The 27,995-nt window shown below is 36.2% G+C and overlaps 1 protein-coding gene across 4 annotated transcripts; it reads left to right on the top strand.

Moving 5' to 3' along the window:
* The first annotated feature begins 2 nt into the window (after positions 1–2).
* Positions 3–27,994, top strand: ASB5 (ankyrin repeat and SOCS box containing 5). Of its 4 annotated transcripts, none has more exons than XM_041479850.1 (8): positions 115–334; positions 17,547–17,614; positions 20,925–21,004; positions 22,030–22,137; positions 23,484–23,634; positions 23,749–23,883; positions 25,846–26,037; positions 27,378–27,994. In XM_041479850.1, exons 1-8 carry the CDS (start codon positions 261–263, stop codon positions 27,503–27,505), a joined length of 936 nt encoding a protein of 311 aa, XP_041335784.1. In that variant the 5' UTR covers positions 115–260; the 3' UTR covers positions 27,506–27,994. The 4 variants fall into 4 exon arrangements, with proteins under 4 accessions (XP_041335782.1, XP_041335784.1, XP_041335786.1 ...); XM_041479852.1 differs by having other exon boundaries at positions 161–281; XM_041479848.1 differs by lacking the exon at positions 17,547–17,614 and having other exon boundaries at positions 3–281.
* Position 27,995: the final 1 nt, after the last annotated feature.

Below are 27,995 nucleotides of genomic sequence, written 5' to 3'. Positions count from 1 at the left end.
CCAAGAGTGCATGGCTGGAGCCATATGATCTTATCAACACATTTGAGAGCCCGACCCAAACACGGACAGAGATTTTGCTGCAGCAATGACTGTCATAGAAGAAAGTCGCCCTTTTGCGCAGCAGTTATCCAATGTCTACTTTACTATACTTTCACTTTTTTGTTTTAAACTTTTTGTGAAGATCAGCCTTGCTATACTTAGTCATTTCTACATTGTGAAAGGAAACCGTAAGGAAGCAGCAAGGATAGCTGCTGAATTTTATGGAGTTCCTCAAGGACAAGGTATATTTGTACATACTTTGTTATCACTACTGTTTGGGGATTTTGTTTTTCAGGTAATTACTTATCTGCTAGCCTCATTTGCGTTCAGTTTTTCAAATTACTTGTGTGAGTGGGGTTTTTTCTGTACTTGTTGGTGTGTTTTTTATAGCAAAAGTCATCAGTATGAAGGTTGTTAGATTATGTGAGCTTTTTTGTTTGGTTTTTTTAATTTTTTTTTTTAATAAATATTAAGTTCAGAATAAAACTGAAATATCACAGCCAGGTTTCTGTTAGGAGAGAGGCCTATATTTAAAATGGCTGTATATAAATAAGGTTGCTGATAATTCCCAATCTGGGACTATTTTCCCAATTGCTCCTAATGTTCCCCAGCTTACCATGCATAGTTGAAATTGTCCATGTTTGGCATATGATTATTTTGCAACACTCCAGTAAAACTGGTCCAAATATTTCTGAAAATTATGTCTTGATTAGGGTAAAATTTTCATATAGCAATTTTTTGAGGGATATAGTCCTCATATGCCTTGAAAAAGTTGTCTCTTGGCACATAGCAGGAACCTTAGTAACACTTTGTTAGGCCAGCTTTTGGGCATGTGTGTGGAAGCCCTTCAGATTTCACTGGGTTGAAAACTCTTGTGGAAATTCCTTTTTCTGTTCACATATGCAGAACTTTGGCAGAACTGTTGCCCCAAGCTCATCTGTAGCAAGGTACCATTTTCATCCAGTTATTCTGCATTACAGAACACTCTTTCTTCTAAATTGTGGCATGCTGGTATGTGACTGAGCCCTGATTTTGCTCTACTGGGGATCCTTGCTACCTCACTTGTCTTTATTGTTTTTCTTTGTATTCTGGGGTGGCATCAAGCTGAGTTAGGCAATGGAACAGGATGACTTGTCTTGCCTCTTACTGCCTTTACCACTCATCCCTAGGTACCACAAATGTGAAGACAGAGCCCAAGTTAAACATAAAGAGAGAAACTATAGAAATGAGCCAGAAACGGTTTCAAACTCAAAAGATTTTTTCAGTCTTCAATGCTGGGACTAAAGCTAGACATTTTGTGTAGGGTTGTTAAAATTTGCAATCCAGAAAGAAAGGCTTAAATCCTAAAGTAGGAATTAGCTTACTTTGCAGAAGATTTACTTGAGATGGATTTACATCATGTGTTTTCTGCACGAGCTCTGAAACCCAGGGTTTTTACATCTGAGCCTGTTAATGACACCATTACTGTGCATGTGTGTTTGTATGTGAGTGTATGTGCAGATAGATATGTGTGGGAGGGTGTGGGTATGTATGTATATATTCATTACAGTAGGATACGAAGAGCACAGACAGGAATACTTGCAGAGAATGGGGAAGGCCTTACTTGAAGTCAAGAATTTTTTGCCAAAAGCTGCTCCCTAGCTCTAAGGCAGCTCTTTATGGGAATACCAACATATGAGCTGGGTGCAGAAGGAAAGAGACTTGGGAGGAACTGGAGGGAAAGGAATAACATGCGTCAGGATGGAGAGTAAAATAGTGTTTATGGTGTTGCCTGTTGCTGAACCCAGGAATCTGTAATTCGGTCATTTGTCAAAAGTCTCATCTCATACCTAAAAAAATTTTAAGCATTAAGTATTACTAAGCATTCTAGTAGCTGGCCAATGCAGAAGATGAAAATCTATCACTCTTGCAGGTTACTGTTTCGGTCAGGTAGCAGAGGTTTTTATTGATTTAAGGATCAAACGTGTGGTAGATTTTATAGTTTTCTGGTTATTTTATTAAAAGAAAATGGTTAATGCAACTATTTTGTGCTTACATTGTACTTTTTGCAGCTCAACAACAGTGTGTCTTCATTTTTCGCTGTCCAGCTTGCCGTGGTTGGTTCTGGGTTTGTAACAGTTGTAAGCACATGTTCAGCTAGTGTTACAGAATCTGCTATTCATCCATTTGTTGTGACTAACAGCAGCAGTCCTTGCTCTTTGGGATGCAAATAATTGTCCTCAGAATCATTATTTTATCTTTTCTATACTTTAGTGCTATGTCTGTGGAAATAGTCATGCTAGTGTCTGAACTCACAATGTGTTGTGGGATTTGATTTTTTGGTGTTGGTGAAACACAGGGATGCCTCAGCAGAATTCTTGTAATACATGTAACAATATTAGAAGTGATATCGAAAAGATGTACAGTAAGTAACATGAAGCATTAAACTGCTTGAAACATTACATTGTAAAATTAAATACTGAGTATCCTCCTAATTAATGATCCATTCTATGTTTTTTCTCAAGTAGCAGAGAAACCTTGGCAGAACAAACACAGCACAAAGAACCACCAAGCTAGATAATTAGCCTAGCATCTATCATTAGCTAATTGAAGTTTATAGTGTTTCAATAAGTAATTCAAATTAGAGGAAATGTTTCTTTTTATTTTCTAATTTTAACCTGATTACATACTCTCAAAATTCTGTTAGGAATGGTATTTTAGGTTTGCTTTTAATAACAAAAGATTCATTATTGCTGTTGTAATGGCTTGGCTAGGACAGAGTGCTATAATTTTGAAGAAAAAAGAGCCTTTGGACATAATGTGCTACTAGGCACAGGCTTTATTTCATACTTTCTAAAGTGACTCCTTGAGTTAAAATAAGTTTTTCTTTTATGAAGTCTGTGTAATTGAGGGTGTTTCAGGTACAGAGAAGTAGTTTTTGGTGGAACTCCTTTTGTCAAACGGAAGGTACAGAGGTCAGTTCTGGAACTGAGCCCCAGGGATCATGCATTTCAAGGCTGACTTACTTTATTGTGTCACTTTTTCTTTATTAAATATAAGGAGACAGCTTTGCCTGTGTCATCTGCTTTGTCTGGTGTTGTTAAATGTTAGTGGTGAAATGGGTCATACTTTGTTGCTTAATATTTCAGGAATATTTTCAGTTTCAATAGTCAGCAATCTACACTCCGTTTATCCTTTAGATCTCAAGTGTATATGAATGGCTGGATAATGTCACAGTCATTAATTAGAAATTATTATACTGTTTATGTGATAATGAAATACAGGAACTAGATCAGTGTTCAGCATCAGCTAAGACTAAAAAAGTGCATGTAAAAGCTCTACTAATTATAAGGCACTTTCATTTGCTTATGGAAATTATGTCTGAGTGAAACTTTTCTTGTGTATAGCTGAAAGGTACCTTCAGAGGTAAATTGAATGCTCTAGAATCAAATATATATGAGTTATCTGGTGAATGTTTGGCTAACCTGTTTTTTAAATGCTTAGTAATTGTGATTTCTGCAGCGTTCTTATGCAACCAACTGCAGGTTTTCTGTTCTCATCTCTAAACTGCTTCCCACTTCCCCCAAGGGTGACCTAAATCTTTATTTCTGCCAACTAAATTCATGAAATATAATGGTTTCTCTCTGTGTATGAGAAGTAATCAATTTAAGGACTATTATAATGCATTCTCCTACTTATGCTGTTTTTTTCTTTTCTAGAATAAAGTAAAAAGGATTTAACTTAGTCTGTCCTCCTAAGTCTTATTTTCTAGCACCTGGAGGTACTGCAGTTGCTCTCCCTTGGATTAGTGCCAGCTCATATATAGTTTACAGACATCTTTACTGATGTCTCATTTCCCATGTTAAACAGAGTGCTCCAGCTGAGACTTTATGCGTGTAACCAGGGGAACTATCAGTTGCATACAAGTGGAACACTTTTGTCATGTGCCATGTATATGGCACCCTGTGTAATACCTCCTGGAATGATGCTGCCCCCTCAGCAGTAAAGTATTATGGATAGAGGCTGTAGCCTGTAAACCATATGTTAAAGTCACTGTATTGTGCATTTGCTTTTTCCTCTCTAGTATAGTAATTTGTACTGGGCTCCAGCTAATTTCATGTTGTCTTGGTATCAGACACTTTCTCTGTTTTACTTGTCTGTTTTGAATTGCTTCCCTGTGGGCAGTTGTAGCATCTACAATTTAGTGTCATCTACTGCCTGCATAAAAATAAATGCATTAATCTATCATTCACAATATTAAAAGCCTGAAGAGCACCAAATGCAGGACAGAAATTTGCAGTCTTTTACGTTTGCTTAAAGTGAATTGAAGACCTGTGTCTTAATATGCTATTAAGAGTTGAATTATTTTTTTTTTCAGTGAAGTCAGTGGTATTAGTACCATTAAAAAAATTAAATGAAAAAGGGATCCATTCTGTTATAAAGGTGCCATTTGCTGGGTTATTTTTAACTTTGGCACTAATTTTGTAAACACTTACTCATATACACTTGCCCCATTGATTTGAAAGGGACTGATCAGTTGTTTGGAGCCAAGTGCTTTCCAATCAGGGACTAGAGCTGTGTTGGAAATAGGTTGTGGTGCCTAGTGTTTCTTTATTTATTGTGTTGAAGTGAGCATTTACATATTTCTTGCATTTGAAACTTTGCAAAAGTCAACATTTTATTAATTTATTTCTTAATGGGTAAAGACATAACAAGTATATGTTTGCTCCATTTAAAATTCTGTGCCCTACAAACTGATATACAAGAATAAACTAACTTGAAAATTAACTTTGGGTATATTTAGCTCCTTAGAAAACTATGTGTAATGACAGTGATCTGCACAGTAACATTTCTTCTCTCATGGTATTTCCAGATCTGTGAAGAGTTAATAAATCAGCCTTTTGTACAGCTGTTGCTGGATGAGCACTGGCGGGTCAAAAGCTGCTTTTAGACTCTTCCCACTATACCAACTAACAAGTCATATCATGAAAGTGCACTGTGTATAGGAGCACTGGGTTGGAGCTTCAGATGAATTTTATGGTTTAGTTGTTTTAGGATGAGGTAGTAGTGCTGTGGTATGAGGTGATTTCAAATTTTGTGGATCAAATCCAAAGAATTAATCAATTATCAGATGTTTTCGGTCTGTAAGATATAAATTCTGCCAAAAAATACTGGTAAGATCTTGGTTTGTATGAAAGAGCCTATACTTTGTTACTAAAGATAACTTTATAGAAGGAGGCATAGTTCCCACTCATAAACATTTTTATAAGGCGGAAGGTGTCTATTTTATCAAAAGTAAACCTGATACTCAGTAATTGTCAAAATCATCTACAAGCAGAAAGTGATAGAGAGGAACCTTCTTATGAAAAAAAAAAAATTCCAGAGGTTAACGTAGCATAAACAATTTTTTAATTATGTCACCTCTTTTCACAAAAATTTGTATAAAATTTCACTTTATCCATAAGTGTATAAGTTAAAGTTGCTTGAAAGCAGGAATTGTGTTTGTGGTATGCTTCTTAAAATACATTCTGGTTTTGCAGAACAGGAGAGGTGAATTATGCCCTGGTTTCTTCTAAGGTTAAGAAAGTCTACTCTTGAATGACCGTAGCAAATTCTAAGCTACCTAACTTTGCTGTATCTGCCTTGGTCAGGCAAGGTAGGAAAGCTCAGTACGCTAGTTAGGCTAAATTAAGCCATTGGCAGGATAGTGGTAGTTCAGTCTACTGGAGTCGCCATTTTCTTCCAGAGACTGGTAAATACTATGAAGTTTTCTGTTTCCATTTTTTTCTTGTACACTGAGAACTGCTTGGGTAGTCCCAAGAAACTGGTCCTTAAAATACAGCTCATAAATAGGCAATAATGTTGTGTTTCACTGTTAGAGGTCTATTGTTTGGAAGGCTTGTAGTGAATGATTAGAGCAAAGTTTTCATATTTATTTTATCCTAAGAAGTTGCAATTGATAATGCCACTCAGCAACAGTTGTTAGGTAGGGAAGATAGGCATGAGGCATTTTCTCAACTTGCATTCCACGGAGATCACAGTTCTATTAATAAAAGCCATACAAGACCTCTCTTAGCTTCCTGGATACAATGGAGATTCATTTAGCAATGATAGGAATATTGTATGGCATACCTATTCACCATACCCTTGGTGTAAGGCACCACATTTAGCATTTGTTTTTCATTCACAGCACGTAAGCTAATGATGTAAAAATGCTTAAGATAGTGTGGATATTCTTTTTTGAAATTTTAGAAGGGGGGGATTTTTTGATGGAGCTCATCACTTTCTCTTGTATGCCAAATAACTTTGCCTAGTATGACAAATGACTGCCAAAGAAGAATCATACTGAAAAATAACACCAAAAAGGCACCTTATTTGAAAGAAGAAAATGACACTACATATTAGATAAATACCAGAACATTCTTTTTTGAAGAACATATTCTACCTTAAAGAGGTTTTGCTCAGAGTTATATGATGCAACTAAGTTGGCATGGCTGGATTCCTGACTTATTTGCAGCAACAAAAAGCAAGAACATCTCTTGGCAAGCATGTTACTTTTAATTCAAAATTTTCAATTTTTTACATCCCTCATCTGAAAGAAAGTTTCTGAGGCCACAGAAACATCTAGTGAATATGTATGCTGGAGCCTGTTTGCATGCTTGCCTCTCTAGAAGAAACTGATATAGCCTGTCATGTGGATTTGGTTGTGGGGCTTTTTTACTCTTCTGTGTTTGTGAGGACCTCCTTGAGGTCCACCAGCTGCATTTTTTGGTTGGTTTCATTCAGGTGTGCCTTCTTGAAATGTATTTTTTTTTCTGAATATGGACCTTAACTTGTTGCCAGCCTAGGTCGTATTCGCTTGCTTGGGGTGCACACTCTAAACTCACATGGAAATGCCCTTCATTAATTGATTTCTGTATTTTTTCTGTGTGAAATGAAGAGTAAGCTTATGACATAATAAAAGTACAAAGTGAACATTATGAACTCTGATGTATCTTAAAACCTGGGGTTTTAAAGGCGCATAGCAATAAGACTGAGCAATAAGGCTGAAAGACAAACCTGGACCAATCTGTCTGCAAGGCTTTAAAGAGAACTGGTGTTAAAGAAAATATGCAGAAAACTGCAGTATTGGCTTGGGGCAAGCTCAGTTGTACCAGCTGCACTGGTCTTTCTTGCATTGGTGGGGCATAAGGCAACAGGGGAAGACCAAAATAGCAAAGCTCCCTGAAGGTGATGTTCCTTCCTTCAGCCACTGGATTCTTGTGGCCAGGGTTTTGCTATTCACATTCCTCTCTTGCAGGGGATGTTCTCAAACACTCGCAATGCAGGCAAACAGCGAGTGAACTTCTGCCAGTTAGATGGTGCTGGCTTGGGGGGAGTTGCATAGCATGCCTAAGTGCTGAGCTCTGCTCAGGACTGCAGCAGTGCTGGCTGGCTGGCCATAAATCCTTTGTGGCATGCTGCATCTGTTGCACTCGTGGATGTTACTCTCTGCCATGTCTGGAGTCTTTCTGGCAAGAGATATGCACTCTCTCTCTTTGTGGCTGTTCTTTCACCATAATTGAAGATTCTCTCTGGGGTGCCCTTTACCACTCCTATGCTGACTACTGGTTTCATGCCTGTGTGTGTCTTTCTGTCAATATCTGAAGCTCAGGCCTGTTTGGTAACTGATTTGCTTAGGTTCCACTCTATGACTTCTGTGATTTAGTTTAGTTTACCTATTAGCAAGTATTTTATGTTACTGCTGCCTTGTCTGCATGAAGAGTCTGACAGGTACACATTGCAAACAAGCCAAGAAATGTAATAAATGTATCATTGTTTTGTATTTAACTTCTGGAAGGCCTGAGACAAAGCCTTTGTCATATCAGAAATTTAAATCTTTTTTCAACCTTCAGTTATGTCCCAGCATCCAAGGACATAAGCTATAACAACTGTAGAAATCTCAGGAGAAGAGGTAGGGAAATTAATATCCAGACAGCCATGCTGTTGCTAGCATCATCATCATCATCATCTTCTTCTTTCTCTACTACTACTACTACTACTGCTGCTACTACTACTACTGATTTGGATTTCCAGCTAAGAGACAGTGATGAGGTTGTACTAAGAGTATGTAATAGAATTTTTTAGTGCTTATAATGGTGTAAAGAAATGTAATTTTATGCTTAAGTAACTAGTGAGCATTAAAGCATTATCTACCTATCTGCTGGTATTTGTCAGGAGGACTGGTTGGTGACCTGGATAATGCCTAAGCTTCTGGTTGCCGGCTAATGACTTATATCACCATCATACTTGCCATGAAGTATGGCTTGATGCAAGGATCTATTTAACAAACAAATAAAAAGTTGTTGCAGGCCTTTCCCTGTTCTCCTCCTAGAGCTTTATCCGTGTACATTCATGGTGCATTTATGTTCCTTGGCATTGGGCTAGCACTGTAGAATGTAACAGTGGCCACCCCTGTGGCCTTGTAGGATGCTGTTTTTGTCAGAAACCACAGTTCTTCAGTCCTTCCTAAAATTTGCTTCATCCTTGCATCTCTTACAGGGAGGAATGTTCAAGATTTCTTCTGGTTTGTTTTTGGCAATGTCAAATAACAGGCCACTGCTGAGGTACTGGCTCTGAGCCACAGGGAGCCTGTCTGTCATTTCAGCTTCATGGCTGCAGGGTGTGGATCACATGAGCAGGAAGAATCAGTTTCTAGTCTTGTTCCAGAATTTAGTGTGGCACGTTCCATGCAGTCACTGTGACCCCATAAAAATCCTGGTCATGAAAACAGAGTAACCTGAAAGTACAGAGATGTTTGGGAAGCAAGGTGGGTCATCAGTTTGCTGTTTTGAGGTGGTTGCACACAAAATACTCATCTGTGGCGTTTAAAAATGGTGCAATTTTGTGCAATTTTTCGTAAGATAAATTATTGGACCTGTATTGCATTGGACTGCATCATATGCTGAAAGGTCAAGGGGGTATGGGTATTGTTGGTTTAATGAACACATTTTTGTGTGTTACCACAATTGCATCTCTGTTGCCTTAAAAATAGTCTTGAAAATAGAGTGAGTTCCCTGCTGAAAGGGAGGAACAAAAATTTACTTCTATTTTCATTCCCACCTGTTAAGAACTGTTGCCCCTTTAAACTCAGAGCTATGTGCTAACCTGGAAGTGTTGAAACTTTACTCATATTTCCTTTTACAGAAAACTGGAATAAAAAGATTTTGAGAGTTTCCTTCAGCACTTCTTCCTCTGGGTTATAAATTTGAACAGAACTAATTATTAATGAAATTTAACGTAGTGCTTTATTTAAAGCTTGTATGCTAATTTAGGCCAGAATTCCAACCCCATCAGTAAAGTCCTCTGGTTGCCTTACTCTCAGACTGTAGCATCTGCCCCTTCCCCTGGCTGCTTTTTTGAGGGTAACTGCATTGCTTCCATGAGGAGCTGTAATCTAAATGCTGTCCCTAATTGCTTGTTTGCCAAGTCAGGAAAAATAATGGTCAGCTGTATTTTTTACATGCTTGGACATCTACTTAGACTTGTATTAAAGGTTTTCTGGCAGATTTTGGAAGTCTTTCAATGTCTTCTATAGAGAAAAATCTGAAGAACGTAATCTCAGAACTAAGCCTAAGTGGTTTTGTAGTTTTGAATGTTAATAGTTTTATTACCTAATGTTGGTAGGAAGTTGAAGGATACTGATTTTTATTTTGTAGTTAATGTAGTCCAGAGCATAGACGGTTGACGTGAGAAAGATCACACAGCAATTCCATGCCAGAGGTGGAAGTGAAGTAGCACAGTCTTCAGCTTTACTCCATGGTTTTAACCATGTTCATTCCCTCATCTCAAGTATACTTTTAACATAATTTCAGATGATTTTTGATGCTGGTTTAGCTGCTTTTTTTTTTTTTTTTTTTTTAATCTTGTATTTGTGAACTGTTTTAATAAGATTTTTTAATGTTTTTTGGAGGTTAAATGGTTGGGCCTAGCAGAATTTAGTGAAAAGTTCCTTCTAGAGTCCTGCAGCTTTGCCTTCTTTAAGGCACAAAAATGCATATTTTTAAAATGTCCTCTAGAGTATTTAAAGTAACTCAATGAGTGGCAAGCATCTATGGAATATCACTGTGTAGTGGAGATACTTTTCCTGTGAGCCGTGCTTTGGAGGTGGAGGGTTTTGGGGCTGCTCTGACTGCATGGGGAGCTCCTTGCCTCCTGTGCAGTTGTCTGCCCAAGGGATCAGGTGATGCTGGCTCCTGTGGGGCTCTGCCTCTTGGAAGCCATGGCAGCTGTCTGTGTACCTGCTGGCTTCCTTCTCCTGCCAGTCACACCTCCCAGACAAGTGAGAGAGAACAGAGGCTGGAATCAATGTGGAAAGCATTTGTATGAAGTCCTTCCAGGTTTGTACCGCTCCTGTAGAAAGATGCAGATTCATTCTCAGCTGACAGCCTCACCCACAAAACTCCTACAAAAAAATGTAGATTTTTTCTTGCCAGACCACTGTCAATTCCTGCTCTGCAGTCCAAGATGCTTTGCTTGATCGTGATCCTCACCACCTTCTCCTGAGAGTCCTGGAATTCCATTCCAAATGGAAATTTAAAACTGAGGTGAGCCTCAGAGCCATGGCAAGTACAAAAACTGTCAGGAGAATAGTGCTGGTATCTTGCTGCAGAGGCACATGTGTACACATTTATTTGCTCGGAAGAAAACCTAATTCTAGTATTGAAGCGATATATTTATGATGTCCCATTTATAATGAGCCCTTTTGTGAAAGCTCTGTTTCAGATTTACGTGCCGAGATTGAATATGTTGAAGTGTTTATTTCAGTCTGGGAGATATTCTGATTTATTCAGCTAGATAAAACCCGAGGAAAGCAGTTGTCTGAAAGCAGCCTAATGTCTGTGAGAGTGCTGTTTGGTTCTTCTTGTGAGAAGAGCAGTAGCCCACCTGCTTCTGTTCTGTAAAGGGTGTTGCACTTTTCCAAGTAAAACAGCTCTCTTGTGCTGCAATTGCAAGGTGAGATTTGCAGCTGCTCCTTCTTCTTTCTCTCACCCTACCTACCTATAATCTTGCCTCTGATTTTCCCCTAAAGAAAACCAAGAGGGATATAGAAAATTTCATTAAATATCTGAGCATTATTTCAGAGTTTTAGGGATTAAGTTTTGTCAGGTACCTGAAAAGAGTAGTATTAGTGAAATTCAGTAATGTTGATTTGCTTGTTAAAAATTTACAAGTGGCTACTTTATGTAGAAGAGCATAATGAGGAAATACTACAAGGAGATGCCAGGGAGGTAAAGGCAGCATTTTAACATGTTATTATTACAGAGAAATCACTGTCTTTTACTGTGATGCAATTTTATCATGGATTGCTTCTCTCTGCAGATTTCTGTTGTGCAGTGTCAGCTGATACATAGTAATGAACAAAAAATTCTAGCACTCTTTGGTTGGTTTTGTTACTATTTTTAAAACAATATTGATCTGTGCTTCTTCTGACAAGACCACAGCCTTACTTTCATAACGGGGTCAGACTTGCAAAATAATTTTTTTTTAGTCAAAACATGCTTTTATTAAGGATTTAGTTTCTGTTGACATTTGTAGGATAACTTTCACCCTATTTAAAAAACAAAACAAAACCAAGAAACAAACCATAGAAAACCAGGAGTGTTTCATAGTTTCATGGATTCTCCTGAATTCTAAAATCACTCTTTACTGCACATTACATATGAGTAAAACCTGATGCAGTAATAGTTGTTGTTACTATTATTAAAAGAATTTCCATTCTGATAAAATAATTTTGGTTTTCTGTGTTAGGCTGCTTGGTATTCAAGCAGCAAAACATTTGAATGCTTATGCTTTAAGAATCTGGGGGGTTTTGTGTTAAATGATTAAAAAATTAACACCTTCTTTCCATTTAAATCAAGTAAATAGTTAAGACTCATGCTGTAGCTAAGCTGATTCTTTCTCTGTTTTAAAAATAGAAAATGCTGGAGCAGTCCTTCCCTTCCCCCACTCTGTAGTCACTAGTCCAAGCTAGTAAATGTTACTGAATGGATTTCAGTGTTGTAGCCATTCTACAGTAAGTACAGCAAGATCCTTTGTGAAAAAGCGAAAGGAGGAGAAAAGGTAGTAGAGATCATTTGTGGATGTTCGTCAGAGCAGAGTACCTGCACCAATGACAGACAGGCTTTCCTGGAGAAACAGATCATGACAACAAACACTGCTGTTCAGAGGAGCCAGAATCTCCCCAAAAGACGCCTAGAAAGTGTAGGGGAGTGCCCTGCAAAACGGAAAGCTAGCTGGGGTATTCTGACCAGCCAAGGTTAGTATAGCAGCCATTTCACAAACCGGTACTGAAATATGCTAAGCTGACCCAATTTGTAATGGTCTAGCTATAAAACTGATTTTTGGTTTTGGATTTTTTTTTCCTAGCTGTAATGTAAATGCATGCTTTTGTTAGTGGGACTTTATTGTCTTGCATGGGTTAACACAAGGGTACTGAGGCTATTTTTGTTCTTTCTGCTCTCTTATCAGCTGATCTAAAATACCATTTCTTGTTTATCTGCCCTATTTGTTTTATGCAAGTGTTAAAGGCTTGACTTACCCTGACTTTTGCTGTCCTGTCACGAGGTAACTGGATACTAAAGGTTAATTGTTTACTATGGGGAACCAGGGAATGAAAGGAGGGGGAGGAGTAAACTTTACATATAACTTTATTTGTAAGGAGTCTATAGATAGCTGAAATAGGAGGCAATAGAGGAACACAGGTGACAGAATTATTCTCCTGTACTAAGATACTAAGGACAAAATATAATTGTAAAGGCTTGCATAGAGAGGTACTTAGGAGGTATTGAAGTTGCTGAACACTGACATTTTCAACAGTGAGAAATAAACTCTCTTAGAAGTGTTTAGGACTCCTATTGCGTGTGCCATATTTTCCTGTATCTTTTTTTTTTCCATAGTCCAAGTGTGTAAAAGGGAGCCTTGAATAATTGCAAGAATCTTAAGAGGAATTTTTTTAAAGAGTGATCATAATTCCATTTAATATTGATGATATCATAAGGTTTAGAGTGAAACAAAAAAGAAATTATGGAAGTCAAGCTTGAAATTCATGATGACATGATACAAAATTAAAAAAATAGAAATGTTGAAATAGTCAATGAAAGTAGTAGACAGCAGTGAGTTCATATGTTTTACATAAAAGAACTGTGAATTTACTGTGTAAAATATAGCTATATGTTAGCTATAGTCTTAAAATATATTCTTATTCTTAAAATACCTTTGATGATTTCCATTAATTACAGTCTCAGAACTAAGCAATATTCAAGAATATAAGCACCAGTTTCCTTATCTTCCAAGTAACCATTTGAATGCAATGATACTGTGTGATTGCATTTATTAATCAGTTTTAATACACAGAGCCCTCATGTTTTTCACCTTTTGGGCTAAGATTTCCTGACTTAAAGAAACTTTTATTTATGGTCATTTTAGCTGGTTAGGTCAGTATTTTCAAAAAAAAACTTGGACAATATCCCTCAGCTGAAAAGAAATTTCACAAGAGTTTATCAGTGTTAGTACTAGCCACTCCATTACATGGTTGAAGGTTAGGCTCTCTTGCTACTCTTACAAAGAAATTATTCTAGCCACAATTATTCTAGTTTTGCAATTCTCAGAATATAAGTAAAATATGTAAACTAAAATTTTCTAGTCCATCTTAACAGGGTCTAGCTCCTAGAGCCTTTTTGTGATTGCCATGCTGGGAATATACATTTATTGATAGACATCCTGAAGTACTGAGAGACTTCTGTTGCAATTAAGGCTTCTGACTGTTGCAGTGCACTTGAATAACAAGTATATCTTTTATCAAGTCTGAAGGATGTTTTTTCCCCTTCCTCTCTGTTTCATCCATGCAGGTATCCAAACCTGACTTGGCTCTACAGGCAGCCTTGCAGGGCACAGGGAGAGAAAGTCATACTGCAATGCAGTCTGTAATTAAATAGGCAGATTGGAAAGTGGACTGAAAGTGATGCAGAGGGTGGAATATATCATAGGATTGGGTAGAAGGGTGAAAGGATAGAGTCAAAATGGGAAAAGGCCTTCAGCCTACTGGCTTGAAGATCTCGTAGATGTGACAAAAATCACACACTGGGCCCAGATTTGCTGCACAATTGCTTGCTGTTTATAAGGCTTGGAATTAGCCCTGGGCTGCATTCACTCTCAGGCAGGCTGGGAAAATACAGAGAATTCTCAGCACAGTTTGGGAAAAATTGTTTGTACTCTGGACTAGGGCTGAGACTGTGTTTGACACAGCTCAGAATGTCCATATGCCTTTTCTGTCACCTTCTAGCTGGGAAGGGGACTGAATAACCCTTACTTTGTTTTAGTGACATGTCCAAGGAAATAGTAACAGCCAAAGAATATTACCAGCTGCTCCTCCTACTCAAAGCATATCTGATGAGGATCTAATAGATTACTGAATTTGGAGATATATGTGATTTTACATCTTGGCATTCTGGCTAGGGCACACAGACTTTGAAAGCTAGTTTAGGTTAGAAAAATATCCAGACAGTTGTTTATGCTTCAAGAAGATGGAAAAAACAACCTGTGCATGGGAGCTGTGGCTGTGCTTTCATGTGACATGAGAAGGGGCCTGACACACTCCTTCCCACACGTGCGTGGCCGAGCGCAGAGCCAGCAGCGACTGCTGCTGCTCCCGCCATTGCCATCGCCATCATCTTCACATAGCATAGTGTTGCTTCTGTTGGGAACCATCAAGCTGTGTTTGGAAATTGCTGTTGTGTTATTCTAGGCTTTTTTGTAGAGTTCAGTGGCTCGTGTTTCTGTGGGAAAAGTGTGCAAAAATGCAATGCCAAACACTCAAAATGTTAATTGTGCCGCCCTGATTTGACCATTCAGGGCATTATACCCCAGTATTTGACAGCACAGTCACATGCTGTGCTCTTCCACAAAGCCCCAGCCTCCTGAGCTGTGCAGCATGAATGATGTTCTGAGAATGCATTTGTTTTATACTCAGAAAAAACATACCCTGTGTTCTACTGTTTGATGCAAAGGTTAGAAAGCATGCTGTGAATGGTTGGGAGAAAGGGTTAATGTTTTAATGCCCATAAAAGTAAATTGTTGTCTTTGCTTTGGAACCTATGTGTTTTAAGACCAGTCATCCAATGTAAAAGCTTTTTGGCTGATAATGGCTATTATTATCTAAAGCTGAAATATCAGCAGCTCAGAGCTCTCATAACCATAATTAAACTGTGCTTTTAGTGTGCACTCTGTTTAAGAACTCAGAAAAAAAAATAAGCTGTTAGAATGATTTTATAATTCAGGCATCAAAACTCTGTCTTTTGTTCCTTAGTTATAAAATAGTATGAATGTATGATGTTCTGATATAGGTTCAGCAGGGGAGTTGAAGTATTCTTTTATTATTGGGACAATACCTGAAAAAGGCAGTATAAAATTAACAATGTTACAGTGAGTTTGTAGTTTGGATGACGTGTCTTAAAGAGATCCTGCTAGACATGGAGATAAAAAAAAATTCTGAATACTAACTCATTCACTGAATGCAACACTGGAATGGCAAAACTAATGTGTAGTCATGTGGTGCGGGTGCATTAGAGAGAGAACTGTGTGGGAAAGCTTTGTATGGCTTTTAGGAATAGGGAGTTGTTAGCATTTACACTCGGAATGAAGTCCCCAGTTTGTGGATTTAAAGCCTACATTATGATAAACATTGGAAATTATACTGATTTGAATCAAGCAAGTTGTCATTGTTTGTATGCATATATATATATATATATATACACACACACAGAGTTATATAGTTATCTAGTTAGAGAATTTTCATATTATTTGAAACATTGAAATGACATATGTAAACGCCACTTGAATGACATCTCTTTCAGACATATTGTAATAATCTCTAGCCTAAATTCTGATTCTTTTGGAGTTCTTCAGTATTGACTGTTTAAACTTCATTTATTAAAAAAAAAAAGTGGCTTCTGTTTTTTCTGGCCATATCTAATTATGGTAGTTAAGCATCATAGATACATTTTTTAAAGTTTAAATCCTTTGTTGAAGATTTTTTCAGTAGTTTTCAACTAAGTAGTTGACATGCTTCTTTATCTTACAAGGGATTTAGACAAATGAGTAATTTCATAGTGCCACAAAAAAAATTTTTTTGAACCTAATTAGATATACAAAATATCAGACACGTTCAACAACTGGAGTCAAGTGATTCTGTTGGTCTTGGCACTCTGATGTTGCAGGATTTTTCTCTTTAGTTATTGATCCTGTCTGTTGCTTCAGTTGCCAGAAGCTGAAGCACTCAGATGCATCTTACAAAATAAAAGGTAACAGTACTGGTCTTAATAGATAGCTTTTGGTTTTGCAGAAATAAATACTAGCTACAACACTTTTCAAATACTGTGTTTCTCATCTCCCAGTAATGAGCTGTGTCAGGCTTTTATTTTCAGTTCTTCTTTGATGATAGTGCTTGTTCTGATGGCTGGGACTCCACCTATTTAGCCATAGAGCAGTAATTTTTTAAAGTTCTGAGCCCTGGGATAAATAATCTCCCAAGGAAGTCAGTGAGAACTTCATTCATTACAGTTCTCCTTTTGAAAGTCTAACCTTTAACGTACTTTTTATACTGAGTTGGAGGGTTGTTGTTTTGTTATTTTTTGGTTGTTTTTTTTTTTTGGAGGCTTGAAAAATTTTTAGAAGTAAATACAAAAGGAATGACATGGCTGGAGGTAAAGACTATTGTGAAAATATTTTTACTTAGTATTTTACTACTATGATTATAATTGCAGGAATGACTTATAGATAATTGCAGGTAAAGGATGTAAAGGAGTGAAGTCTCTAGGGAAATGTGAGGAAGAGAATGTTAATGACTTAGAAATGAATCAAAGTCAAGAATTGCAAAACTCTATTTTTGGACGTTTTTGCTGCTGAGAATAGCTATCAATGCCCCAGTTCAAAAACCAAAGAATATTTTAGAACATAATCGAAGGAATCACGAACTACTAAAAGAAAAACAGTTCAGGTACAGCTCAAACAGCATTTGAAACATGTTCAGACATAGGGACATTTGGCAGTGCTTCCCTTAAAATCTATGTACTGATACTGATTTTTGAGGACACAAAACTGTATGTCTTTGCACGAGGTTAAAAAAGGAGGAGTTTTTCCTGCAGTTTATTCATGTCAAGGCTTTCTTGATTTCACTGTGAGTTTCTCTTCTGAAATTCCGGTTAATCTGCCTTGGAAAGCCAATGCACAGATATTGGCACTTTGAGAAGTTGTTATGTTAAAGAAAAAAATGTGAAAAACTGACAAAAAAGGCAGCAGTCCTTTACCATAAGAAACTGACAACTTGTACACACTCATATATTCAAAGCTGTGTTTACTGAAGGCTGAAAGTTCAAATTACAGGGAGCTGCTGATCTTCCAAACATAGCCAGGGTGTTTTAGGAACAGGTCCAACTAGCAAGAGCAGATTTTTTTTATTATTATTATTTTAATTTTTTTTTATTTTCCAGATTGAAAGAAATGAGTAGGATTTATAATTGCAATTGGCTGGAAGTGCCATGGGGAGATGGAGATTTAGGTATTGTATAATAATTTGTAATTTTTTTTAACTTCACCTGTTAATGCAGTGAATATATTTATTCTTTCTTGTTAATGCTTACAAAGCAATGATGCTTTGTTATAGTTTGCCCTTCTGGTAAACTATACATTAGAGAATTTGGAACTAATGTGTCTTCTGTATATAGTTAGAGATATTTTGTATTCAGCATTGTCAGAGACTGTAGGGAATTTATGCATTACCACTTTTGGAATAGACTATTTATGCTACTACTGCTATTACAAACACAATGAATGAAAGCGTTTATATTTTTGCTAATGACTTCTAAGTGAGAGACACTGTAATTTGTAGATTAGCAGAAGGCAGTAATCTAGGCAAAGAATTTAAGAACACCTTTGATGTTTGTTTGTGGTAAATATTTATCTTGAACATATTCTTGTCCCAGTGGTATTTAATGATGAATTACTATGTATGTCAAGAAGTCAGTTGGAACGTGAATTTTCTTTTTCCAAACTTGGTTGGCACAAAATAGTTCTGCAGTGTTTTGCTTTTAGATTTTATTTGTAGTAGAGATGATACAAGCATTTTGTATTTTATGGATTTATCAGAAACAGCTGGCTGCTGAATATCTCTCCCTGAAGACAGATGGGTCTAGGTGCAAACCAGAGCTTATAACAGGATCTGGCATAATTTGATTATCAAATGTCACTGGAGTAATTAATAAACATTATTCTATTCTTCTGTCCAAGATGGAAGGAGGTGAAGGAAATAAAGGTGGAAAATTGTTGCTTTCAGATCCTTCCTGCATCTTTGTTGTGTTTATACATGGCTACAAAAATGTCTGAAATGTAAGTGTATTGAATGAGCATAAAATCCTTGTAATTCTTGCGATTTTATAGGATATTTTTCCATATAATCAGTTGTTTTTTTTTTTTTCTTTCCATTGAGTAGGATAAACTGTAGAGAAAGAGATGTTCTCATCTATAGAGACAGAGGGACGAAATGACCAAAAGCTACCTCTAAATACAGATTTAAATTTGAGGAATTTTTTGCAGCAGCCAGCAGGAGAACTTAATGGATCTAATTTATTTGAATTAGAACAACTTGAGTACTCATTCAGATACTACTGCAGAAGAAGAAAAAGACTGATCGAAATACTCATAGTGATTACACACATCCAAACCACAGTACAGTAAATCTATCTGAGCTTATTGGTATGACAAGGAAAATACTGATGATTTGTCAAAATTGGGTCACTTGCAGGTTTCTGAGCTCAAAGTTTTTTTAATGTATACTAGCCCTTATAATCCTAATCACTTTGTGTGGGGGGTTTTTTAAGTGGGGTTTTTTTTTGTGGTGTTTTTGTTTTATTTGTTTGTTTTGTTTTGTGGGGTTTTTTTGTTTGTTTGTTTGGTTTTTTTGTTTGCTTTTTGTTTGCTTTTTTTTTCTTTTTTTTTTTTTTTTCTTTTTTAAATTTGGACTATCAATAAGAATTTTAGAACATTACATTAAATAAACCTGAAGTAAAAAGTACAGGCAGTAATGTGTGTGCTTGTATATATACATGCACTCACAGATGACCAGAGCTCTGTGCAAATAATTCTGACAGAGGATTGCAAGCTGGTTCTTGCCAATAGTCCATCTACTGCTATAGATGAAAGATTTTAAGGATCTTCACACATACAGGATACTCTGACATGATAGAAATCTTCCTGCATTTTTTAAATCAGGTTTATAAAACCTTACTGTCATATTTTTAAACTTCTGTATCAGCTTTATGTAGCCTTATGATAATTTAAATAATCATCTGTGCTTTTGTTTTGCCAAGTTTTTGATCTCAGTAGTATTCAGTAGTGCTGAGTCACAAAGTGCACTGTGTTCTCCAAGATGCAGTCATACTTCTGTGTAAGTTTTAGTCTCATTCACTAACACCAGTAGGAAAATGGAGGTTTTATCTACAATTTCCTATTGTGCACTATTTCATGTTTTTAACTGGGCCCTGATTTCTTTTCAGCCTTAACATTTTCGTCATTCTTGATGTGATTTGAGGGGGTTGTTTATAGTAAACAGAAGTGTACTTTCTGAAGCAGGCTAGTGGACAGAAGGAGTCAGTAGGAAACAGAAACAAGGTCTATTTCTGGTGTGTAGTTATCTTAGAGCTTAGGCTGGTGACTGCCAGTGATTGAGCAACAGCCTTTGCATTTCTGACTCATTGCTTTGCCAGTAAATGCAGTAGCTGGCTCTGTAGGCAGTCCCTGTCCGTGGCAGAGTCAAACCTGCACACCTGGAAGAGTCATCTGCCAATGTTACCAATTCATTGTTCTGGGCTAATTCTCTCTTCAGGAATTTTAGGCAGCTTGATATAACTCACACAATTGATTGTATTAATATTTTAAAGTTCTAGTGATTTTGTTCTTAGAGGAATAAATACTGATAATTCATAATACATTTTGAAGATGTTTCTTCCTTGCATAGCCTCTTAAAACTGAATTTTCAAAATTCCTGCCATGAATCGGTATCAGGTCTGCCTGCAGCCTTGGCTGGCTAGAAGGGACGTGTCAGTGTGCAGGCTTGCAGAGGAAAGGGCAGGTCCTTCAGCAAGAGCTTCAGGATGGCTCTGCAAGCTGGGCTGGGAGCTATGGAGGGTTATGTGTGTGAACGCAGGGTTGTTGTTGGGTTACTATTTTTTTTCACCTTTCTCTTTTGAGGGTGATAAATAAATTAAAATAAAGGCCAAACCTTTACCATAAACATATCTAATTATTTTCAAGCCTATTAGTTTATGGAATGAGAACTTAGACTTTATATCTTATTTCTACTGTAGTAACTTTTTACTGTGATTCTCACTGCATTTCTCTCCTTGTACTTGTGTAGTAGCTTCAAATTAATCTCACCAGACATAAAGATACCCACATTGCTTTTCATATAAACCGGCTTCTTTGTGACTTCTTCAGACAGCTTTACATCTGGTTTAAGTTCAAATAATGCCTATATTCCAGCTACAAAGTTTTATTATGTGTATTAAAAATGAACAATGCAAAAATAGAAGTGGAATATGATAATTAATGAATTTATTAAATAGATTACTGATATCAATGTCTCAATGTTTTGTTCTGTGGACCACATAATGATTTATTAGAGATATTTACAATTAATAATAGAGCAATTTTGTTACTGTTTAGGAACCGATCATTTGAGTCTCTAAAGAGGAAGAATTAATTTCATAGGATATTTGACTTCATTCTGTGCATCATATTTTCTGTTTTTTTCTGTGCATTCCAAACCCTTTCTAATTCATATGGCTTATTCAATAAATGTTGTTATTATATAGGTTCTTGGGCAGATCGCTCACCTCTGCATGAGGCAGCCAGTCAAGGACGTCTTCTTTCTCTGAAGACTTTATTGTCACAGGTGAAGGCTCTGTTTTTACAATTGCTTTCATTTTTAATGTTATTTAATTTCTCAGCATAGATTATCAATGCAGATTTAGTATACTTTGTTTTGCTTTTTTTCACTTGAATTTTTCAGAGAAATACATATTTAGGAATGTTTCATATTATAAGATATAAGCTAGTATTTAAAATATTTCCTCTGTATCTTTTAATTCCTGTTCCCCCACAAAACAAAATAAAACAAAAACCAAAATTGTGTCTAAATTTATGTCAGTCTTCCCCTCTTGCATGATATAAATCAATATAAAGCAGTTTCATTGCTTTAAGCCTTTGGGTAAATAGAGCTAGTCAGGAAGATATTAGTTAACAGCAAGAATCACTTAAAGATTCTGCATTTTGCAATGTTGTCATTTTAAAAAAAAAATTGCTAATATCAAAGGGAGAGACTAAATGCTAAATTTTTATATTACAATATTGTCCTATTAGCTATTTCAATATTGAATAATTATACTATAGAATACATTTGATGAAAGCAGGTAGATAAAACTGTTATTTCTTAAGAATCAAACAACATGTACTTCAAAAAATTTAGAGGGCTTGGTGATTTTATCAAACCAGTAAGTGTTTTATTTGCTGAAATTCATAGCTTTGGATATTTCAGTCCTTAAGTCACAGGTTGGTAGAATCATAGGAGAGTTTAGAGGGTTTTAATGATTATCAAGACTGGAGATGCACCACCCTTTCTCTCATCTGTTTCAGGGTCTCACTGTCCCCCAGTTAAATTTTTTTCCACATAGCTACTTGGAATTTGTCGTGTTCTGACTTGGGTCTGTTGTCTTTTGCCCTGTCACTGTGCATCTAAACAGTCTGCATATTTTATGCCTATTTCTGATTAAAAATAAATGCTCACTGAGGATTAATTTATTGCAGTTGAGTTTTAAGCCTATTTAGAGTATTGTAAACTATTAATTTGAACAGTAATGTGAGGAAACAACTCTTAATAGGTTTTGTATGATCTTTAAATACCATTCACATCTATTTTAGGGGTACAATGTAGACACACTGACAATTGACCAAGTAACTCCACTCCATGAAGCCTGCCTGGGAGACCATGTAGGATGTGCAAGAATCCTCCTTGAAGCAGGAGCGAATGTAAGGCTTTAGTTTTGTTTTCTTTTATATGAAGTCCAATTCTAACCTTGGCTTAACTGAGAAGGATCTATTCCTTGATTTTAATGAAATTGGTCTCTACTTACCCGATTGGCTATGTTCATCTCATGTAATTACAGCTGCCATCTGAATGCTAGCAAATGAGAGTGATGGGCAGCCACGGGGGACAGTAATGAGTTGGAGTGAATCTGTTAGCAGTATTTATTATGATATTTCTCTTCAAAAATATGGAACACATTCTTCTACTTTATTGGGATCCTCTTGCTTTGAGTGGCTTTCAGAAGAATGTTTTTTTAATCTTCAGAATGTCTGCTGTCTCACTACACTTGTGTCCTTTTAAAATTCTATGGTATGAGTAGAAAAAACCAGTCTCTTTTCTGTACTCCTGACATAGGCTGTCTCATCTTTTATCCCAAAATGAAAATGGGACCTTACAGATCACTTTCAGTGAAATGTCTGCTGACATCAGAGTTCAAGTGCATAGCTTCCCAGGTCTCTGATCTTTGAAATAGAAATATTTATTGTTCTTAAAATTCAGTTTTCAGAACCATGTGGAATACATATGTGTTACTACAGAAAAAGAAAAAAAGATACATAGATATTTTGAAAGCAAATTTCTCCCTACTTCAGCTAACACAAGGAGTGTAAAGATACAAAAGTGTAAGAAAAATAATTATTTTTCTCACCTGGTTTATTTTTAGTAGTTTTAATTGTTTTGTTGTGTTTGGGGGGTGAATAGAAGGAGATTGGGCAGAGGAAGGAGCCTTCTCATAGCTGTGTTCCTCCTTTAGTATTATTAGGCCTGACAAAGTTGCCTACTTTGTCTCCTTACTCTTTCACACTGGAAATACTCAGTTGAAGAGTGAGGTTGGTATTGAAGCAGTGAGCCTATGCTATTAGCTTTGTCTCCATCCTGTGAAGTATCACTTGAACCTGGAGACTAAAACAACAGAAGAAAATGGCAAATAATTCTCAATTCCTGCTAGAGCTGTGGAGAGAAGATCCCTTTATCCTGTTAGTATGCAAAGTGTAAATTTTCTGTATCATTGAAACAAGCTCATTGCAATGACTTTTGAAAATTATTTACTGCCCAGATGTCAATATATGCTCTTTAGTATTCCAGGTGTATTTATCCAACATACTTTAACAAGAATAGTAGTAAACTAATTCCAACTGAGAAGCATGGTAAGAGGAAGACAGTTTCACAGAGACTGGTCAGTTAACTTGTTATTTTAATTAGTATTTTTTAATGCCATTTCTAACTATTTCCTGTTTAAAAATCTACCTTGTTTTTCATTCTTTTTGTAAACAGATTTTATATATTCTAGGTAAATGCTACAACAATTGATGGAGTGACACCTTTATTTAATGCCTGTTCGAGAGGCAGTGCAGCATGTGCTGAGCTGCTGTTACAATACGGTGCCAAAGCTCAGTGGGAGTCCTGTCTGCCCTCACCAACACATGAAGCAGCCAGCAGAGGTAAGAAATCAGCTCCTCAATAAACATGGAGCAGCTGAGCAATGTCTGAGAAATGAGTTTGTCCATGAGACAGTGTACTGAAGTCGATCAAACTGTCATGCTTTGTACTGACAGGTCACAGTGAATGCCTGGAGGTACTGATATCCTGGGGTATAGATGTTGACCAAGATCTTCCTCATTTAGGAACACCTCTGTATGTAGCTTGTGTTTCACAGCAGATCCATTGCATTCGAAAGCTTCTTTATGCAGGTATGTCATGATTTAATAAAAATATTAGCGGTCTGTAAAATAAGCATATTGTATTCGCCTTTGGAGTCAGCTGTGCTCAGCCAATTGAACTGGAACTCTTGCTTGCAGGGCTCTACTTCAAAGTTTATGCTGAGTCATGTTTTCTTATAACTTACTTTTTTTTTTTTTTTTTGGTGCCATAGTAAGTAGAAAAGGAAAAAAGGAAGCAAGACCAGTAAGAAAGGATATTCAAAATTTTCAGCACATAGTGCAGTTTTGTAGATATTAATTTTCTGTAGGAAAAACAAAGGTAAAAAATGAGCTTTGAGAAATTTCATATAGTAATCACTGAGATTTCAAACTACTTTAGCAATGAAGTCCCACTCGCTTTCATTCTTCAGCAAGTTCTGACTGATCTTTGCATGAGGCATAGAGGCTGAGTTGCAGAGGGAAGGGGTGAGGTAAAAGGCATCAGATCCTAAATTTCAGATTATTTACTTAATCAATGGGTAAGAGATGTTGAAGGCTGTCTCTGTTTCAGCACAAGTCCAGGGACACAATTGGCATAGCTGAAAGACAATTTGCTGCATTTCAGGTATTTACATACAGGGCTTTTGCATCCGCAGAGCAAGGATTTAAATGTATACATGAATAATTCAGCCTTGCTATCCTTGCACCAGAATAGTTTTTCTAGTTGATTGTATGCTATATTTAGAACTTAAACAAGCAGTTAAAGTATTTCTCATTGAGTCCATCTCCTTGGATGATTAATTATCCTGAGTCATGATTTTTTCTGTTTAAGAACAGCAGAAGTGTAATTAGCATACTTTGGGATTCAAATACTACCATACAGAAAAAAACAGACATTTGTTGGTGCCCTGAAGTAGAAAAGGGTATGTAAATTGAGAATATAAGTAGCTACTTCTGTAAATTAAATTTTTTCGTGTTTTATCAGTTTGTGAGAATGTATTAGAAGTTGAAAGGCAGATAGACAATAAGCAATAGATTGCAAAAGTATGCTCCAATTGTTAATATTAAGAACAGTGAATTATTCAGATTTCAGATCCAATTTCTAGACCTGTGACATTATTATTTTACTCAAATGGACATTTAAAATGCAAAAAGTGTTGATTCAGGGAGTAAAGTTGGAGCAGAAGGCAATTTTTGGCCTCACAAGGTATGTAATAAGTCTGAAGAACGCTAGGTTTTAGATGAACCAACAGCTTCCCTGTGTAAGAGAGATTATTCCATACTAGCTAGTTTAGTTTAACCCTTGTATGGATTTTTGCAAATTAATTTAGTCCATTTTAATTTAAAACATGTTCAAAATTACCTATTAATATAAAAGTGTAATGATTAGAACCCATGGATTGGGAGAATTAATGGTTTGGGGTTTTTTTTCCGCTATTAGCTTTTCTGACTGTGTATCTCACCTTAATTAAAATTAAAACTAATTTATAGATTAATAAATGAAGGTTGGATGTGATGGGAGTCTATTTCAAACTCTTTTGCAGCTCTATTTCAAACTCTTTTCTTTAACATGTGAAAAATTGTAAGGCATTCAAGATTCTTTCTGGAGTTGGTGTACTCACAAGAATATAAATACAAAACTTCAGTTTAGTGATTTTTTTTAAGACTTAAGAAAAGTATGTTTTTTATGTAGTGTAAATTTCCTTAAATATGAACAAAAAGTGCTTTTTATAATTAGGCAACAGTGATGCTCATGTTACCTGATTGGTTACCTAATACCTTTTTATCTGGTTGTACTTGGATAATAAAACCTAGGATAAAAAAACAAAACTCAAACAAAACACTGATGTGATCAGTTATAGTTCTGTGCAATAAAATAATAAAGTGGCTAAATGCACTGTGGCATTCCAGGCCAGTGGTGGTTTTTGTTTGTTTTGTAGCCTTGTCTTTCTTACTCGATGGTAAATTTAATTAATCCCTTCTTCTGTCTCTTTACGTGCATCTACCCACCAGGTGCCAACGTGCAGAAAGGAAAGCATTTGCAAACTCCACTCCATGCTGCTGCCCAGCATTCTAGTACAGAGATTGTAAACTTACTCCTTGAATTTGGGGCAGACATAAATGCCAAAAATTCAGATTTTGAGAGGCCTGTTGATTTAGCTGCCCCAAGCAGTTTAGTGGAGAGACTGCTGCTCTTCCATGAAGGTAAGTTTTAGATGTTTATATTTGAAACTGCAACTTGTATTATTAAAAAAAAGCAAACCCACCTAGAAAAGCCCCCAATTTAACGATCCAAACGACCCATGTTATAGAAGGTAACACTGACTGTGCTGTATGAAATTAATATATGAGCATTCAGGTAATTTTCTTTCTAACTATAAACATGCTCTGAAATATTTAGCCTCAGGCCAGAGCCCACTGGCCAAGCAGCATCAGAATTTATACAAGCTGAAAAAGTACTGTCATATGTTATTTAAGTAGACATTAAAGCTACATTTTTATTGGTTTTTACAGACCTTGTTAAAAAGAAACAGTGTATTTAAATTTCAGGTTAAATATATATTTCATTTTGGTCAGCTGTCATAATATTTTTGAATATGTATTTTATGTGCATATAAAGCAAATTTTGATTGTGGGCAAAAAGCATAAGAAGTTTAATTTTCTAAATTTTCTTTACAAAATTTTAAAACCTGAGAAACAGGAGACTAAAGAGTCTATAGTTTCTCACACCTCTTAAAGGCCTATCTGCTTTGGAGAGAGAGAATATTCCAGAGGGAACTGGACTTGTTCAGATTGAACTATATATAATATAAAAATAAGCCACAAGAGAATGAAACTATTTCAATAACCATGGGCATCTCTTTAGAGGTGAACTGACAAGTAACACTGATTCATGTTTACCTCCAGAAAAACCACCCTGTAGTCTGAATGCTACTAACAAAACCCCTCTAAAAACTGTATGTGTTCACAAATTTAGTAAGGTTAGTAGTGTTTTTAAAAGTGAGAGCAAAGAAAAAAAATTACATGGCATGAAACAGATACAGGTTTATTGTCCACAGAAAATAGCACTTTGAATGAGTGGGGGGCAGAGTGATAAAGACATTATGATTAACTAGTAAGACCACTAAATATGGTCCAGGATCTTAGGGTATTTTGCCTACTTGTTCTTGTTGCAGTGATGCATTGGTAGTGCTGTAGCAGGTATGTAATCTGTGCTATAAATAAAAAAATCCCAAAATAAGAAGTCTGCAGTTTTTAAAGTTATTGACATCAGATATTTTCTGGGAGCTGGTTTTTAATTTAAAAAAACTGACCTTGTCTTGCTTTCTTTAGTATTTCCCTAACTATTATTAAGGTTTAAGCAGCCCCAGTCTTTATCTTTGAGGGCAGAAAGGCAGTGAAGGAAACAGAATGAAGAAAAATGTCAAATTTGCAAAATGTGAACTTTGTTTTTTTAGAAATCCTATTATTGTGCAAGACTGTTGTAAAACAAAGTGCTGGCTTTCATAGTTGTACAATTAAACAATTTTCTTTATTGTTTACAGCCACACCATCTTCTCTTTGTCAGCTCTGCCGACTATGTATCCGAAATTACATAGGAAGAGCTAGACTGCATCTTGTTCCACAACTCCAATTGCCAACAATACTTAAGAATTTCTTACAGTATAGATAACATAGTAATTAATTGTTAGAAACTTAAATATAGCAAGTACATTTTTTTTTCCTCTCTGTTTATTGTATGTTTTATCTAAAGAACTGCTGGGCGGAAAAAAAAAAAGCCTTTTGCTTATTGCTTAAAAAAATGGTATCTTTGACACCTGGTGTTGGTAATGTAATAGCAATTGGGAGCCATTCAGCAACTAGTGCCAAGGTGCTAATCCAGCTGAATTGAATAAGTGTGCTGATACTCTGGGACATGATTGTATAACTTTATCTTAACCCTTTATAGCTTTAGTGCTGTTAACTTTAATTGTGTTTATGTTTTTAAAATCTGTTTGACACGCCTGAACCACAAAGAGATTCTTTATTATTATTTGTTAAGTTTGTCCATTTTGGAGTCAATATTTTATGTATTTTCAAATATCTGTTGTTTGTGTACCTAAAAATACTTGGTGATGGGTGCACTATATGCATTGATAAAAATAAAACAATTAAACATAAAT

This window comes from Pyrgilauda ruficollis, unplaced genomic scaffold (assembly GCF_017590135.1).
Source record: "Pyrgilauda ruficollis isolate IOZ18807 unplaced genomic scaffold, ASM1759013v1 scaffold5, whole genome shotgun sequence".
NCBI lineage: Eukaryota > Metazoa > Chordata > Aves > Passeriformes > Passeridae > Pyrgilauda > Pyrgilauda ruficollis.
The sequence above is the reverse complement of the archived record's forward strand: the minus strand, read 5'-3'. Positions and strand labels throughout refer to the sequence as shown.

Bases quoted from the DNA above. Each gene is read 5' to 3' on its own strand.
- ASB5 (XM_041479848.1), top strand. From the start codon at position 86: ATGACTGTCATAGAAGAAAGTCGCCCTTTTGCGCAGCAGTTATCCAAT. The intron at 21,005-22,029 runs GTGAAGGCTCTG...CATCTATTTTAG, and splicing joins TGAAGACTTTATTGTCACAG to GGGTACAATGTAGACACACT. The intron at 26,038-27,377 runs GTAAGTTTTAGA...TATTGTTTACAG, and splicing joins ACTGCTGCTCTTCCATGAAG to CCACACCATCTTCTCTTTGT.